Source organism: Sminthopsis crassicaudata, chromosome 5, assembly GCF_048593235.1.
Source record: "Sminthopsis crassicaudata isolate SCR6 chromosome 5, ASM4859323v1, whole genome shotgun sequence".
In the NCBI taxonomy this organism is placed as follows: Eukaryota; Metazoa; Chordata; class Mammalia; order Dasyuromorphia; family Dasyuridae; genus Sminthopsis; species Sminthopsis crassicaudata.
This window is the reverse complement of record NC_133621.1, coordinates 293,827,038-293,845,805: the sequence shown is the minus strand read 5'-3', so window position 1 is coordinate 293,845,805 and position 18,768 is coordinate 293,827,038. Positions and strand designations below refer to the sequence as shown.

General features: G+C 40.9%; 1 protein-coding gene across 1 annotated transcript in view; it reads right to left on the bottom strand.

The window, feature by feature from the left end:
• ABTB3 (ankyrin repeat and BTB domain containing 3) overlaps positions 1–18,768 on the bottom strand; it is a 333,872-nt gene that overhangs the window by 94,373 nt on the left and 220,731 nt on the right. The window contains exons 3-4 of the mRNA XM_074271499.1: positions 15,137–15,286; positions 2,432–2,636 (exon numbers count right to left, since the gene is read on the bottom strand). Of these exons, the coding sequence (XP_074127600.1) occupies positions 2,432–2,636; positions 15,137–15,286 (355 nt within the window). The remainder of the gene's footprint in view (positions 1–2,431; positions 2,637–15,136; positions 15,287–18,768) is intronic.

The window sequence follows — 18,768 nt, the reverse complement described above, 5'->3', positions numbered from 1 at the left end:
ATTCAAACCCTCCTCACTTGGTTTCACTAGAACGGATAGTGCATACTGGGATGGAAGTCAGAAGGACACGGCTCACACACTTACCGCTCTGTGACCCTGGGCAAGTCATGAATGTTAAAATAATCTCCCTGAGAGACTCAGATTCCAAAGCTACTTGCATGACAGAAAATAAAGGCTTCTGTGAACAATTAGTTTTTTAAACTTTGAGATTATCCTCATGTTTGTTTTCCCCAAGATTCTCAACTTTTTTCTTAAAAAATATTTATTTCGGAATAAAATCCCGACAAGGAACAAGGAACGAGGCTGGTTTGGGGATGGGCTGGAAAGTCTGGCTTCTTTGTGTGGAGGGTAAAACATTTAGGCTGAAGGAACCTTTTGGGGTCATTTGGTCCAACTTCTTCATCTTAGAGAGGAGGAAAGAGAACGTGAAACCTGACAGAAAGGATCTGATCCTTGAACTCCAGATTTAGGACTCTCCTTCACACCAGCTACTTTTGAACCCGAGATTTCTATATTTTTGCTAAAAAGAAAAGCTTCTAGAAGGGTCAAAATCAGCCTTGAGATGTCTAGGTAGGAAAATATGACATATTAAATCACTTTTCTTGTATATATTCAAATTATTTTAGAGAATGGTAATGGCAACACACTTTGACAGCAATAAATTAACGCGTTTGTGATTTCCTTATCTTACTGATAAGAAAAGGAGACCTACTTGGCCAAGGTCACTAGAACCTGGGACCTCAGGCTCCAAAAGCAATATTCTGGTGTAATAATACAGCTAGAATTTATATAGGACTTTATTTGTGCATTGCTTATAAACATTATCTCATTTGATCCACACATTGACCCTGGGAGGGCGGTGCTATTATTATCCCATTATACAGATGAAGAAACTGAGGCAAACAGAGATTGAATCACTTGGCTGGGATCCAGCATCCAGTAAGGGTCTGAGGATTAGAACTCAGGGCTTCCTGACTCTGCCCATGCTCTGTTCACCATCCCCTCCCCCCAGATGCCAAGCTTTGTACCCTTGTACCTAACCACTGGACTATCTCAATAAATGCCTGCTGAATGAATGAACGGATGGATGGATGGAACCAGCATCGTTCGGCTCATAGATTCTGGGGATGATTTACTGGCAAGTGTTTGCATGGCTAATTGGGAAGTAAGGATAGAAAACATCTAAGACCTGCTGACCCAGCCCAAAGAACCCTGAGCGGGAGGGAAGCCTTGTGGGGCAGCAGCCCCCGCCTCCATCACAAAGGAGAGTTCTGCATCTGGGATGGGCTCTAATACCAGATCACGGGTTTGTTTTTAAACAATTTCTCCAAGGGCTATGTGAGTGCACACATGCATGTATGGTTTTTCTTTCAGACATGAAAAAAAAAACAACACAATTGCCTGAGAGGAATCGCAAGCACCGAGGAGCTTCAGCAATGGAAGCCAAAGGTCTGGAAAAGCTTTAACGAGGGAAATCTCACTCGGGTGCCCGGCTCCTGGAAAGTCCATAAAACCCTTCGGTGAAAAATAACACTGGCTGCAAGGGGGGCGCAGCAAGGCTCATTTCCCTCTCCCATCACCTACTCATGCACACACTCACATGCACATTTACAGTCACACACACATGCACTCCTATACACGTTCACAGCCTTGTACACACACTCATACTCATATACACACACTCATGCATTCGTGTACACGCTCACACATATGCTCACTTTCCCTCACAGACACACTCACATACACATTCACTCACAGATACATTCACTTACACATTTACACACTCACATACACATTCACACATTCACATTCAGTCACAGAACCATTCACACATACCCTCACATTCACTCACAGACACTCAAACTTATGTACACTCTCATACAAATACACTCACATTCACATTCATTCAGACACACTTTCTACTTTTCCTTCCTTCCTTTCTTTCATTCTTCCTTTCTTCCTTCCTTCCTTTCTTTCACTCTTTTTTCTTTTTCTTTCTTTCTTTCTTTCTTTCTTTCTTTCTTTCTTTCTTTCTTTCTTTCTTTCTTTCTTTCTTTCTTTCTTTCTTTCTTTCTTTCTTTCTTTCTTTTTTTCTTTCTTTCTTTCTTTCTTTCTTTCTTTCTTTCTTTCTTTCTTTCTTTCTTTCTTTCTTTCTTTCTTTCTTTCTTTCTTTCTTTCTTTCTTTCTTTCTTTCTTTCTTTCTTTCTTTCTTTCTTTCTTTCTTTCTTTCTTTCTTTCTTTCTTTCCTTTCTCTCTCTCTCTCTCTCTCTCTCTCTCTCTCTCTCTCTCTCTCTCTCTCTCTCTCTCTCTCTCTCTTTCTTTCTTCCTTCCTATCATCACCTGAGGCTCACATCTGCCCAGAATAGGACCATGACAGAGCAAACATTATCCCATCACTCCCACTTCCACCCCAAAAAGAATCAGTTCTTACCTTTCAATCTGGAGGGTGACTTTGGATGGTTCCACGTTGGGGTTTTCCCACTCCATCTGGGGGCAGTGCATGAAATAGCAGAGGGTGTACAGTGCCTCGGGCTCCCAATAGAGTGCCCCCTGTTTGTGGTGCATGGGCGTCCCATTGCCATGCTGCTTGGCATGGAGTGGCTGCAGGTGATGCATTGCTCTGGATACCAGGTCACCTGAGGGAAGAAAGCAGATGAATGGTTACGGGCCTGGAGCTAGAAGGGGCCTTATTTTACAGATTGGCTTACTGAGGCCCAGGGAGTCTGATTTATACAAGGTTACTTAGATAATAAGGGCAAAAGATAGGAATTAAATCACAAGGACATCAATCTAGGGCGCTAAGGAATCTCAGAGACCATCTACTCCAACCCCCTTATTTTATAGATGAGGAAATTGAGGGTCACATAAATAGTAAAAATTCAGATCCTCGGTCCCCTGTGTCGGTATCCTTTCCGCCAAATCCTTTTGAGGTAACCAAGCAAATATAGGGCGCCATCTTATCTACAAAGATTTTTTTTTTTTAAGATTATATTTTCCAAAATCCCAGCTTAGGAGATACAAGATCCAAATCAGAGAATTGAAGTGATAAGTTGAGGTCACGTTGGAGCTTAATTAATGTTTATAGACTGAGCTCGACTGCCAACAGCAAATCCCTAATGGAGCTGGAACTTGAGTCCAGCTCTCCTGACTTCTTGGTTAGTATTCATTGGCTTATAAAATTTTGCTTTTGTTCTTTGAATTGTACAATTTTAAGACCATGAGAAAAATGTCTCATTTAGAGAGGATAAGGAGTCTCCCATGGGAAAAGTGCGAGGGGAGGTAGGTGGGGTCTGGAGAAGGTCTCCTTGTAATCACTTCAGTGTGAGGGATTTATAACCATTGCGTGAAATCCCTAGGTAAGCTCTGGTTTACTTTCCCTTTTACTGTGCCATATCATTCTCTGCTTTCAAGCTTTCCCTTCCCCATAACACAAGATGGAAAGGGTCAAGTTTTCACATGGGGAGACCCCTTGGCAGGGATGCTGTGAAGATCATGATGGACCAGACGTTCTCCAAGTTTTCCTTCCCAACTTGTTGTTGTTGTTTTGTCCTTCTTCCTCCAAGAAGACCATGACATCAGAGAGGGGATGTCATGACATGGAATGAATTAGATTTAAGTGACTGTACAAAAGTCACCTGTCTCACTTTCTCCTCTGAGCCATCTGGGGTCCAGTGGCCAGATATAGAACAGGAGGACTGGAGATGGCCCTGGATGCAGTGGGAGCTTCCTGATCCTGAGCTCTCATGAAACTCTAATGGGAAGATTTTGTGGGCACCCAACAATAACCAGATAGAAACTCCTACCAACCAGATACTAGAGAGTATGTGATGGCGTTGGGAGGCGGGAAGTTAAGAATGAGTTAACTCCAGAATGACTAAAGATGAACCATCAAAAATGATGTGCAAGGTACTTCTTAGAACCCCATTCCAGGGTTCCACATTACTCAACAATTCTTTATGTTATGAAATCAGAGGCAATTTGTGTGTGTGTGTGTGTGTGTGTGTGTGTGTGTGTGTGTGTGTGTGTGAAAAACACTGGAATGGTTTGTCATTTCCTTCTTCAGTCCATTTTACAGATGGGGAAACTGAGTCAAATTGAATTAAAGTGACTTGCTCAAGGTCACACAGCTAGTAAGTATCTGAGACCAGATTTGAACCCATCAAAAGGAATATTCCTGACTCCAAGTCCAGCACTCTATTTATTGTACCACCTAGCTACCCTTGTATACCTGTGGCTGCCTTCAAAAGCTGGAATAAGAACAATCAAATAATTTTTTCCAAGGTCACACAGACAGGAAAGGTCAGAGCCACAATTCCTACTCTAAACATAGAGTTCTTTCCTAGACAAGGCAGGCTGGAACGAGGGAAGATGGATGCTTTCTAATATTGCTTTGTATGAATGTACATCTTTTAGTGCCAGAAAAATCCCGCTTTCCTCGGGCCGAAGGTATTTATTTTGTGATAAGTCAGGCTGTAGGTATTATAGTGAAAGCTAAGAACTTCTGATGGACAGTAACACGCAGGGTGTCCTTCAGGGATAATACAGGGCCAGAAATGGGCTGGAAGGAAAGAGCTTGAAATGCAAAGGATTGCAGAGAAAGAGGGGGAGAGAGGCCCTAAGCCCCCAAACCAATTCCACTGGGATGTTCTCCAAGGCTCCTGTCTGGCAGGATAATTTTATCTCTAAATGACACTCTCTCTTAGGACATGTGGGCATGGGGCAGAGATGGGGGAAATATGCTGGACTTTAAAATATAAAATAGTTATACATAGAACTGCAAAGTCTTGGGCCTTAGAGACTCACCAAGTCTAATTATATACTTCTCCTTAAATACTCCCAGGAACAGGGAGCTCACTACTTCACAAGCATCCCATTGTTTTTGTTGTCTTCAGTTGTGTCTGATCTCATCTGAGGTTTTCTTGGCAGGGATACCAGAGATACCAGCAAACGCTCAAATACTCAAAACACTAGCTGTGTGACTTGGGCAAGTCACTTGCCTCAGTTTCCTCATCTGTAAAATGAGCTGGAGAAGAAAACGGCCAACTGCTTCCATATCTCTGCCGAGAAAACCCCAATGGGATCGTGAAGGGTCAGACACGGTTGAAAATGACTGAACCATGACATATATAGGGTAAATTGGAGGTAGTCTTGGAGAGAAGGTAGTAGCATTACAGTGGGGTGGGGGATGCTGGGAAAGGAAAGCAGGATTTTTGCTGAGATTTGAAAGCAGCCAGGGAACTCAGATTTGGTGACTGGGAGAGAGATCGTTTTAGTCATGGGGCCCAGTCAGTGAAAATAAAGAGTTGGGGGATGGAGACCAGTTAAATGGCTTACCCAATGTGTCAGATAGGCCCGCTCTGTTTCCCAGCTTCCTCCCTGTCTCTTCCTTCTTTCTCCCCACATTCACCCCTTCCTTCCCCTCTTCCTCCCATGTCACCCCTAATGGCTCCCATCTGGTTTTCTCTATTTCCTCTTCTCATCCTCTTCGCCCGCTTCTCTTACAGCAGCAAAGAAAGGACCGCCAGAGGGAGGAATACAAAGGGAAAGGAAAACAGAGGACCCAGAGGACTGACTGCTCCATCCCCAGCCTGGCCACCCCAAAAGCCCACTGTATTACGGACTCTGGAGTTTAACACTGATATTCAAAAATGGCCCTAGAGTCTCTTACAATAGCACCGAGCTCAATGGGACTTGGCAGAATTCCTTTAGAGCTGGAGTTCTTCATCTTTTTTATGATGTGAACCCCTTTGGCAGCGAGTCAATCAACTAGCTTTGATTAAGAGCCTATTATGTGGAGGCAACAAGGTGGTACAGTGGATAGCGTACATCCCCTGGAGGATCTGAGTCCAACTCCAGCCTCAGACACTTAGTGGCTGGATAAAAGCTGATCCTCCAAACAATCCAGAGAAGTGGTGCTGTTATTATTCCCATTTTACAGATGAGGACACTGAGGATAATAATAGGGTTGTTTGGAGGATCAACTACAATATTTGTAAAACTCTTAGCACACAGTGGACACTAAATAAAAGTTTGCTTCCTTCTAGCTTTGTCTGCACAATGCTTAGGATATAGTAAGTGCCTGATAAAATTTTTTAAGGGCACAATATCCCAATTCTCAAAACACAAATTCTTAGTAGTGAGGTACAACAGCTTTTTGTGTCCAGAGGAAGGATCCCTGGACCACGGTTAGAGCATCTCAGTTCTTTTTTTTTTCCCTGAGGCAATTGGGATTAAGTGACTTGCCCAGGATCACACATCTAGGAAGTATGAAATGTCTGAGGTCAAATTTGAACTCAGATCCTGCTGACTTAAGGGCTGCCATAGAACATCTCAGTTCTCATCTTATCTCCATCACTGATTCACTAAGTGTCTTTAAATAGATCCCTTGCCCTATCTTGCCTCTTCATCTAAAGATGTTGGACTTGATTGGAGGTTCTTAACCAGGAGTCTGTAAAGTTTTTTAAAAATTTTGCTGACTTCATTTCAATATAATTAGTTTATTTTGTAAACCTACATATTTGATGTTACTCATTTAAAAATATCATTCTGAATTACACATATTTAACATAAACCAGATTGCTTACTGTCTTAAAAATAGGGGGAGGTAAAGGAAAGAGAGAGAAAAATCTGGAACACAAAATCTTACAAAAATGAATGATGTATATCTTAACAAATTTAACATCTTTGGGAGTACCCGCCATCTAGGAGAGGGGATGGCGGAGAAGGAGGGGAAAATTTGGAACACAAAATTTGTTGAAAAATTACCCATGCATATGTTTTGTAAATAAAAAGCTTTAGTAAAAAAGGAATGATGAAAACTATCTTTACATGTATTTGGGAAAATAAAATATTATTGAAAATTTTTTTAAATATATTTTTCTTGCACATGTTTAACCTATATTATATTGCTTGCTTGGGGTGGGAGAAAGGGAGTGGAGAGGGGGGAAATTTTGGGACACAAGTTTTTGCAAAGGTGAATGCTAAAAACTAGCTTTGCATGTATTTGGGAAAATAAAAAAGTATTGAAAATTATAAAAAAAAGTTATTTTTTACATGTTTAACCAACCAAGAAGTACAGCCAAGAAAAAGGCCTAGAATCTGGAGATGGAGCATCTTTTTAAAGATGGAACAATTCTGCACATGTTTAACTTGTAGCGGATTGCTTGCTGTCTTAGGGAAGGAGGAAGGAAGAGGAGAGGGAGAAAAATTTGGAGCACAAGGTTTTGCAAAGGTGAATGCTGAAAACTAGCTTTGCATGTAGTTGGGAAAAGAAAATAGTATTGAAAATTTAAAAATATAGATTATCCTTGCACATGTTTAACCTATATTGGATTGCTTGCTATCTAGGGGAGAGGGAAGGGAAGGAGGAAGAAAAATTTGGAACATGAGGTTTTTTGCAAAGGTGAATATTGGAAAACTATCACTGCATGTGTTTGGAAAATTTAAGAAAAAACTATTAAGAATGAAAAAAACTATAATAAATTTAAAAAATAAACATAGAAATAAAAAAAAGAATGAAAAAAAAAGACTGAGAATTAAACAATATTCTGAGAAGAGATCCACTGGGCTCTCCCAGATGGCCACAGGGGCCTGAAGGAGACAGTCTCTAAAGCTCCTTACATTCTCTCTGATGTTCAGATAAAGGAACCAAAGAGATCCACAACGAAATGCATAATGATGAAAATTAGCCTCAGATTAAAGAGGTCAGGTTGTTGGGTTTTTTTTCCCCTATGGACAGGGATGAAGGAAGAGGGAAAGCAACGATAAAAACTAGGAGAGTCAAGAATGCAAATGGCAGCTGAGCAGCGTGGGGCCTCCAGCCAAGCATGACCAGCTGCCCTGGGAGGCCCTGGGAGGCCCTGGGAGGCCCTGGGAGGCCCTGGCCTCTGAGCAGCCACTCCTGCAGGGCCCCATGCACATCTGCCCAGGCAGCTGGGCTGCGGAGCGGGGGGAGAGAAGGAGAGAGAAGGAGAGAGGAATGAGCATCCTGTAAATGGAGATGACAGGAAATCTCAGAATCAGCCAATTTGCATCTTAAACAGGAAATCCTGACCAGGAGCAGCTAAAAACCTCTCCCTCTTCTCTCTCGTCTGGTTAGCTATGGAAATGGGCCGGAGGGCTGGAATGGGGAACCAAGGGCAGCTTCTCAGGGGGCAGGCCCCACTGGGAGGCGAGGAAAGCAGTGGATTGGGGGCTGGCAACGTGGGTCAGCTTTGGGCTCTGCCAGTTCCTTGATTTGTGGCCATGTTACATTGAAAAGATGCTGACCCAGAGGAACTGGCTTTGACTCTGGCTTGACCACTCATTCCTTGGATGAGACTCAGTTTCCTCATCTGAAAACTGATGAGTTGGACTGGGAGCTCTGAATATTCCTCCAAATCAAGAGTTGTTCTTGACATTTTTTGTTATTAGTCTAGTGAATCCTAGGGATCTCTTCTGAGAATAACTTTTTTTTTAATTTTATTTTTTATTATTATAGCTTTTAATTTACAAGATATATGCTTGGGTAATTTTTCAGCATTGACAATTGCAAAATCTTCTGTTTCAACTTTTCCCCTCCCTCCCCCCACCCTTTCCCCCAGATGGCAGATGTCCCATTCATGTTAAATATATTAAAGTATATTATAATAAATAAATATATGTATACATGTCCAAACAGTTATTTTGCTGCACAAGAAGAATTGGACTTAGAAATAAGGTAAAATTAACCTCTCAGAATAACTTAAAAAAAATCATGATGGAAGGAAATGCCAAATCTTATTTCAAGGTTAGTTAAATAAGTTCATGTCCAAGTTCACAGATGTCCTCAAATCTATCCAGAGGAGGAACTCTTGCTCTAGCCACCAAGATGGCAGACGTTTGCATTTGGAAGGGAGTTAAAACCCTCCTGTGTGGAGAGTGATGTTCAGCGTATGAATCCTAGCCTCCTGAAGGGGTCACGGAGTTATCACCATGATCTCTATCTAGTCACATGTTTTCTTTTAAAAAATATTGTTTTTTGGGGAAGCTAGGTGGCGCAGTGCATAGAGCACCAGCCTTAAATTCAGGAGGACCCGTCAAATCTGGTCTCAGACACTTAACACTTCCTAGCTGTGTGACCCTGGGCAAGTCACTTAACCCCAGCCTCAGGGGTTAACCTGCCATCTGGGGGAAGGGGTGGGGGGGAAGGAGGGGAAAAGTTGGAAGAAAAGATTTTGCAATTGTCAATGCTAAAAAATTATCCATGCATAAAATTTTTGTAAAAATAAATTAAATAAATACATTAATTTAAAAAATAAAAATATTGTTTTTATTGCTGTTTAAATTTTTTTCTATCATCTCCATCTTCCCTTCCTAGGAAACCATCTCTTGAAACAAAGACTAAAAAGAAAGAAGAGAAAAGAAATTAGTTCAGCAACATCAGGCAGCATGTAAACTATGACCTTCAGTCATATATTTTCTCAACCAATGGATCCTAATAGTCCAATTATTATTATGGAGGCAAGGGAGAGATACCAACTGTGAAATTTTTTTTGCGTTAAAAAATAGTGTCTTCAAAAAGATTGAGAAAACAGCTGATCTAGCAAAAAGAGGATGCAAAAAAACTGATTATCTTTCATCATTCATTCATTCAAGCCTTCAATTAAGACAAGCAGTCATGATAGGAAGCCTGAATACCAATTTCCCAGTATCACTGGTGCAGAGGGACACACACGTTGCTGCTAACTCAATCATGAACCAATAATAACAACTAGTTCACCTGAAATCCTTTGGTTTATAAAGTATTTTCTTTTGTTTGTTTGTTTAGCTGAGGCAGTTGGGGTTAAGTGACTTGCCCAAGGTCACACAGCTGGGAAGGGTTAAGTGTCTGAGGTCAGATTTGAACTCAGGTCCTCCTGACTTCAGGGCTGGTGCTCTATCCACTGCACCACCTAGCTGCCTCAGAAAGTATTTTCATCACAAGAAAGTTAGGTAGTGTGAGCACGAGATAACTGAGGCACAGAGAAACTACAAGTGAATTGCTAATGTTCACACAGCTAAGTTACAGCTGCCCTCTCCCGCCTCAATCGTGATTTAACTTGTGGGTTATCCAGGGGCTTGAGCCAAATAAAAGTCAGAATGATGACCTGTTGTTTTTCTTTTTCTCCCCACTCTCCATCATATTAGAAAGATTCAATTCCAGTTCAAAAAAGTTAAGCAGGGATAAGGGACACAGCTAGCTCAATACCTGACCTTGGCAAGGCACTCCGTCCTCTGAGCTAATTCCCATGAAATTGGGCAGTCGGACTAAATGATCACTAAAGCACGTCCCAGCTCCGACACACTGGGCCCATCCTTGAGGGCTCCGCAGGGTCAAGGTTTGATTTATTTGGAAGTTTAGTATATGCATATAATAGACAAGTTTTGTTTACTCTGAAAAGACCCACTATGTGTGCTGGGGTACTAAAATTTGTATCAAAATTATTTATGTTTTCTGTTATATACAGTATATATAATTTTCTTTCTTTTTTTTTTTTTTCCCCTGAGGCTGGGGTTCAGTGACTTGCCCAGGGTCACACAGCTAGGAAGTGTTAAGTGTCTGAGACCAGATTTGAACTCGGGTCCTCCTGAATTCAAGGCTGGTGCTCTATCCACTGCACCACCTAGATGCCCCTATAATTTTCTTTTTTTTCCTTCTTTCTTTTCTTTCTAAGTTCTCATAAGTCTTCCATCTATGACATTCTCTGTTCTTGGGCTCCCTAGTCTCTTCCAACTGCGACTTTCCCTGCTCTACCCCTTGTCTCACCTCCGGTATACTCTATTTCTGTAGATCAAACTTCAAATCAGTTCATGATTCAGCAAATTGGTCCAATTTATTCCAGTTTTCGCTTCCTGATCTGGTTCTGCTAAATTACCTTAAGTTACTTATCATGTACTGCCTCATATCATCTGATATCTTTTCACCCATCTGTAGCCTTAACCGTCCAAGCAGATTGTGAGCTCCTTGCTGCTTTTCTGTAATCCTCCACAAAGCCTAAAACATGATCTTGGGTGGGGGCTCAGCCAGGGAAACCAAGCCAGAGAAGACGGCTTTTTGTCTCCTTGTTGAGTAAGTGGGAGATGAGAATCTTTCCCAACAGGCTCTATGATTTTTCCTTCTCCTAGCCACAGTCCCGCTTCGGTGCTAGAAGTCTAAGGCCCTTCCTTTCCCCGCTCTCTGACCTTTCCCTTTTCCTCACCTCTTGAATCACCTCCTTCAATAGTTTTTAAATAACTGCTGCTTGGAGCATAGTGAACTTTGTTATGAGGAACTGTGGCATTTATTTAAGATGGGGAGACTACTGGAGGGATGAAGGCTTTGCCCATTCACAGCTTCCTTTCAAAAAGACTAGTTATTTTTGAGGGCTCTGCAGAGTCAATCAAGGTTTAATTTATTTGGAAGTTTAGTATATGCATATAATAGGCAAGTTTTGTTTACTCTGAAAAGACCTACTATGTGTGCTGGGTTACTACAATTTATATCAAGATTATAAGTTTTCTGTTATGTACAGTAATATATACTTTTCTTTTTTTCTTCTTTCTCCTTTCTTTTCTTCCCGCCTCCCACTCTCCTTTCTTCCATCATGAGGGAATTGGAGTTGAGTTGCCCAGGGTCACACAGCTAGTAAGTATTAAGTGTCTGAGGCTGCATTCAAACTCAAGTCCTCCAGACTCTAGAGGTGGTGCTGTACCCATTGTGCAACTTAGCTGCTACATAATATATAATTTTTACAATTTATGTATCAAGACTAGAGATGTGATAGTTTACCACAACATACCCATGGAGAACCACTGATCCAATCAACTCTTTTTTTTTTTTTTCCCCTGAGGCTGGGGTTAAGTTACTTGCCCAGGGTCACACAGCTAGGAAGTGTTAAGTGTCTGAGACCAGATTTGAACTTGAGTCCTCCTGAATTCAGGGCTTGGTGCTCTATCCACTGCGTCACCTAGCTGCCCCCTGATCCAATTAACTTAAGCCATGCTCAATCCATTTTGGACTCGTCTCTCTGTTTCTTTCTCTCTGTGTCTCTGTCTGTCTGTCTGTCTCTGTCCTTGTCTCTCTATCTCTCTCTGTCTCTGTTTCTGTCTTTGTCTTTGTCTCTCTATCTCTCTCTGTCTCTGTCTCTCTGTCTCTCTCTTGCTCTGGCTTTCCAATCTCCATCTCAGTATCTCTCTGTCTGCCTCAGCTTCTCTATCTCTCTGCTCTCTCTTTCTGTGTCTGTCTCCCTCTGTCTCCATCTCTATTTCTCTCTCCCTTCTTTCCCTCTTCCTCTCTTCTTCCCTTTAGCCCTCCCTCTCTTCTACCCTCCCTCTCCCTTTCTCTCCTCCATTCCCTCTTTCCCTCCCTCCCTCCCTCTCTGTCTCTTTGACTCTCTGTTTCTGTCTCTGTCTCTCTCTTCCTTTCTCTTTTTCTCTGTCTCTCTCTCCCCATCTCTCTCTGTCTCCCTGACTCTCTTTCTCTGTCTTTGTGTCTCTGTGTCTGTCTGTCTCTCTCCCTCTCCCTCTCTCTCTTTATCTCTGTCTATCTCTTATTCATATAATATAAGGGAAGGGGTCAGCCCAGAGAAGGCAACTCTGAAATAATCCAAGGAATCTGAGGAAGGAAGAGGGTCCTAGGTAAGGAATTCTGGCTCTGCAATAGGAGCTCGGGGGTTCAGATGCTAAGTTGGTCTCCTTTGACCTGGATGACCTTGGAGTAGGCCCTGAATATCAGTTTCCTCTCCCTTAAAGGAGGGATCCAGAGCGGAAAGGCTTGGAAGACCCTCCCAGCCATAAGCACTAATCCTGTGAGCCCAAGGATATCAGAACACCGGAGAGATCCCCTAGGGAGGGCTCTTGGAAAGAAGTGGACAAGAATTACAGAGAACGAAAACGCACAGAAGGGTTGTAATAGGTCCCCCTGGAAGGCATTTCCACATCAGTGAAGCTGCAGATCCATCAACATTTCACAGTACAGTAGCAATGGTCCTGGAGGATGGGATCACCATATGCTTGGGGTTCTCCTGGACTTCTTCCTTGCCCTTGACACACCACCCAGGCAAGAAGCTTGTGTACTGGCTGGATTAGAGTCCAAGATCTCTTCTAATCAAGTCACCAATAAGCATCTATCAGGCATCGACAATGTGCCAGGAACTGTGTTCATTGCCGGGGAATAAAGAAGGGGGAAAGATGGTCTGCCACCAGGGAGCTCACAGACTAATGAGATTCTAACTTTGGGATTATTTCAACACCTAATCTAGAGGATACTGAGATCCTTTATAAGAATTTATAATATAATATAATAAGAAATAATTAAACTACAAACAAACAAATATATATATATATATATATATATATATATATATATATATATATATATATATATATGAAGTGTATGACTGTGCGTGTGATTGTGTGTGTTTACAACCAAGAACTGAGGTCTGTTAGCTATATATGTATACACAAGGACTATCTGTGTATCTCTTTACGTATGGTGTCAATTTCCAATCTATACCTACCCATCTACTATCTGTTCATCTATTATTTATCTATATGTTTACCTATTTATCCATCCACCTATCCATCTATCTATGTAGCTTGTCCATTGAGAAGGAAGTACGAGGACCCTTGTACCCTAAGGTACAGAGACAATCTTGTACTAGGATTAAATTCCCATAAGCTTAATCAATCCTTGGGATCAATGTTCCAATTTCATTAGGAATTAATGCACCGTTCCATTACCAACCAAGCAATGGGATCTTAAGTAAAAACAATTTGCGTTTCTTTATCTTGGGAAGTCAGAAAAGTAGATAGCATGCTGAGGAGCCCTGAAGGGATAATGAAAGAGTTTCCTTGGGAATCATGGGCGATCAGTATATTGTTTGGAGTTCTTGAGTTTTTGAAAGTGATTCATTTTTAGGGTGTTGTTATCCTAAGTTGTTCTCCTCACTTCCTTCTGCATCAGTTCATACGCGTCCTTCCAGGTTTTCTCCAAAACCGCTCCTTTCACCATTTCTTATGGTACGATAATGTTTTATCCAAATTTCATGTACTCTAATTTGTTCAGCAATTTCCCAGTGAATGATTTTTTTGTTTTGTTTTGGTTTTTTTGTGTGTCCAATGTTTTGCTATTACAAAAAATGGCTGCTATAAATGCTTTCGTATACAGGAAGAAAACCTGCTTTCTTATTGCATAGACCTGGTCACATCATCCCTTTCCTCAAATTTTTTATTCTTTTCTGCCTCCTGAGTAAGTTGAGGTCCTTCAGCTTGGCATTTAAGGCACTCTACAGTGTGGGTGCCACTCCATTTTTCCAACCATATCTCCTATTATTTTCTTTTATGATCTTTTCTGTTTCTTCCACATGCTTATCCTTTGCTCAGGATATTCTTTCCTATGCCAAGAATGACCCCCTTCTATTTTACTGGCCTCTCATACATTCATTAATTTGTTGTTCATTTGTTTCAGTTATTTGTGACCTCATTTGGGGTTTTCTTGGCAAAAATACTCAAGTGATTTACCATTTTCTTTGCCAGCTCATTTTCCAGATGAGGAAACTGAGGTAAGTGGATTGCCCGGGGTCACGCATTTAATAAGTGTCTAAGGGCAGATTTGAACTCAGAGAGATGAGTCTTCCTGATTCCAAGCCCAGTGTTCTATCCAATGCAGCGCCACCTAGCTGCCGATCACATCTTTTTAAGCCCAACCCAACTTTTTCGTGAAGGAAACTTGTGAGGCTCCAGTGAGAGGGAATATTGAAATGGACTTGGAATAAGGAAAATCTGGGCTAATTTTCTGCCTTGAACCCTTACTTACTGTGTGTCCTTGGGAAAGTAATTTAATTTCTTTGAGTTCCAACTGATTTCTCATCTGTAAAAAAGGGGATTGGATTTTTGACTTCTGATGTCCTTTTTATCCTCAACCCTATGACATAATGTTTATAAATTGCTTTGAAAGTTTGAAGACACTATATGAGTATCTGCTATTATTATCTCCCAAGACCCTTCCCACAGTTCTTTGTTTATAGGAGGCCCACAAGTAGAAGCTGACTAATTCCTCCTGGCCCTACACTCTGAATATGGGCACTCTGAGGGCCTGCAACAAGACAAAAAAGAGACTTGGCCAGTTCGGAAGGAAACTGAGTCTCTCCTTACTTACTCAGTTCTGCAATGCTGCCTACTCGGGTGGCCAGCAAGGATTGTTCGATGGTCCTTAGCTCTGACTGGCTGAACATGGGCAGTTCTCCAGGTTTGTTTGGTCTCTGAGGGTCTCGGTGAAGGGTCAAGCTGTCTGGCAGGCAGAGAACACCTAGAATCATGAGAACAGGAAGGGGGGAAAGAGAGAGAACAAAAGAGAGAAAAGTTACTTTTCCACATTTAAAAATGAATTATTTAACTATTTTAAAAACTGATGTTTTATTGATGCCTCTGGTTCATATATATCATGAATTCTGTCACCTCCCTCCCTCTTTGAAAAGAAAGAAAGGACAAAAGGAAGGAAAGGAAGAAGAAAGGAAGGGAAGAAGAAGAAAGGAAGGGAAGAAGAAAGGAAGGGGAAAAGAGAGGAAAGAAAGAAGGAAGGAAAAGAAGGAAGGAAAAAAGGAAGAAAGGAAGGAAGGAAAGAAGGAAATTAGGAAAAAGAAGGAAAGAAGGAAATGAGGAAAAAAGAAAGAAAGAAAGGAAGGAAGGAAAGAAGGAAATTAGGAAAAAGAAGGAAAGAAGGAAATGAGGAAAAAAGAAAGAAAGAAAGGAAGGAAGGCAGGAAGGGAGGAAGAAAGGGAGGAAGGCAGGAAGGAAGAAAGGAAAGAAGGAAATTAGGAAAAAGAAGGAAAGAAGGAAATGAGGAAAAAAGAAAAGAAGGAAGGAATGAAGGAAGGAAGGAAGTAAGGGAGGAAGAAAGGGAGAAAGGCAGGAAGGGAGGAAGAAGAAAGGGAGTCAAAGTCAAGAAGACCTGGATTCAAGTTTCCCCTCTAATGTGTACTACATATATGACCTTGGATCTGTCACTTTATCTCTCTGCATCCTAGCAATGAAGATTAGTGTTCTGCACTGAGAGCGGATTTCTGTAGCAGAAACTCCCTCTTCTAATAAAATCACAGATTTGCTCCCCAGATAGGTCTCTTGAAGCAGTTTGTATTATTTGAATTCAAAGTACTTAAGGTATAATTATATGTAAAATATGGTAATTGGTTTCAGCCCAATGGAAATATATAATGAAGATTCAAATTATGTAAATACTTCACAGGATTCATTATTCTCACTAATTGATACCTAGCTATATGTGTGTGCATGTATGTATTGTATATCTACATATGTATATACATATGTGTATACATATACATACATATACAACATATAGAGAAATATATATAATTACAGATATAGATACATATTCAATAAACACATACATTTTTGTTGTTGTTCCATTGTATCTGCCTCTTTATAATCACATTTTGGGGTTTTCTTGGCAAAGATACAAAAGTAGTTTGTTGTTTCCTTCTTCCAGCTCATTTTACAGATGAGGAAACTAAGGCCAACAGTTAAATGACTTGCCTGGGCTATCACGTATCTGAGATCAGATTTTTACTTAGGTCTTCCTGACTTCCCCACTCTGGGCCACCTAAGTGCTACACAAAAATTAAGTTTCCCCAAATTGATCACTTCTTGATTTCAATAACCTTGCCCACCAGTCACCCCTCACCCCCATGCTTCACAACACTCATAGATGACCCCATCGAGATCCCTTCCTGGTCATCTCTCCTTCTTTTCCCAATGGGTGGCAACTGTCATCTAAAATAATCCTCTAGGAAAAGACCTTGCTATTCCCCCATACATCTGGGTGAAGCACGTGGACCATTTGATCTGCTTGTTTAACTCTCGGTAAAGATGCTCTAAGTCCTAACTCTGTTTTGATACTATAAGTCAGTCATTCAACAAAAAGATTCTCTTTCTGGAGCTAAACAGGTCTTCATATTATCTCACTGGCAACATCATAGAAGAACAATTAATTATCAACCACCTGGTACTAGAGTTGTATATCAAGTGCCTTTGTGAAACCACTAGAAAGAGTAGCTCTATAAGTGAGATCAAAGATTCCTTGACAACCCAAAGAAGAAAAAGTCAATCAACAAGCAGTTATTAAATACCTACTGTGTGCCAGCTACCGTGCTAAGCACTGGGAGTTGAAGAAAGGTACAAGACGCAGCCTAATGGGGATGACAACATGTGCAAAAGAGAGAGATGGGATAAATTGGGGGCAATTAACAAAGGAAAGTTCCCAGTATTTAGGAAGACCAAGAAAAGGTATCCTTTAGGCTCTGGGCTTTAATTGACACTTGAAGGAAGCCAGGAGACAGAGACCAGGAGGGAGACCACTCCATGCATGAAACATACCCTGAGAAAATGTCTGGAGTCCAGAGATAGAGCATTTTTTTAAAAGATGGAACAATTCCACACATGTTTAATGGATTGCTTGCTGTCTTGGGGCAGGAGGAGGAGAGGGAGAAAAATGTGGAACAGAATGTGTTGCAAAGGTAAAAGTTGAAGATTATCTTTGCATGTATTTGGAAAAAAAAGGTGGAAAATTATTTTGGGGTGAATGAATGAGACAAAAGAATTGGGGGCAAATCTGGTTCCTGTAATAACTTACACATGCCCATCAACACTCTATGCTTGATAAAACATGTTCTAGACTGCCATCCATTTGATTTTCAGAACCCCATAAACAGGAAAGGTGAATGTTATTATATCTGCAGATGAGGAAACTGAGGCTCAGAAAAGTTGAATGCTTTTGATGTACATGGCTTAGAAAGTGGCGGGGTCAGAATTTGAACTCCTGTCTGCTGATCCATGATTGTTTTTTTTGTTTTTGTTTTTGTTTTTTTAACTATATTGATCTGCCTCTCGGAGAGTCAACGATCTGTTCACCTTGAGTGTGGCTACTCATGTCAATAGAAGGATGAATTTATGCACAATTACTGTAGTAACTCAGTAGCTGCATGACCCTGAAAAAGCTCTTATCCTCTGCTATCTCAATTTTCAATAATTCGATAACCTCTAAAGGTCCCTTCCAACTCTGAATCCATGATTCCCAGTGAAATAACTTGTTTGGTTGGGCAATATGTCTGGATTCAGTGTTCAACATGGCATCAGGAATACATGGATTCCAATCTTGTCCCTGCCCCTGACCAAATTACGGACCATGATACCTCAGTAGAAGGGACACATTGATTCTGAAGGCCGAGAACTTCAGTTTCAATTTTCTGACCTTTTCTACCTATATGACCTTGGGCAATTGACAACCTATCTGGGTCTCAGTTTCCTTTTTTGCTAAAGGAAAAGGTTGTATTGCAATCAAAATCTAGGATCCTATGTTCAATGGAGCTTCTCTCTGAACCTCAGTTTCCTTAGCTAGGAAATGGGGATGATAATAATAATAGCAACTTCTTCCCAGGGTTGTTAAAAGGATCAATGAGATAATTTATGTAAATTATTATGTAAATATGTGCCATTATATTACAATAATAATAGCATCTTCTTCCCAAGACTGCTATAAGGATCAATGAGATAATCCATGTTGAAGCATTATATAAATGGGTGCCATTATTGCAGACATAGTTGTAATAATAATAACAATAGCAATTTCTTCCCAAGCTGCTATGAAGATCAATGAGATAATCTATGTAAAGCATTATATAAATGGGTGTCATAAGCCGTAGACATAATTGTAGTAATGATAATAATAATAATGATAATAGCAACTTCTTCCCAAGGCTGCTATGAGGATTAATG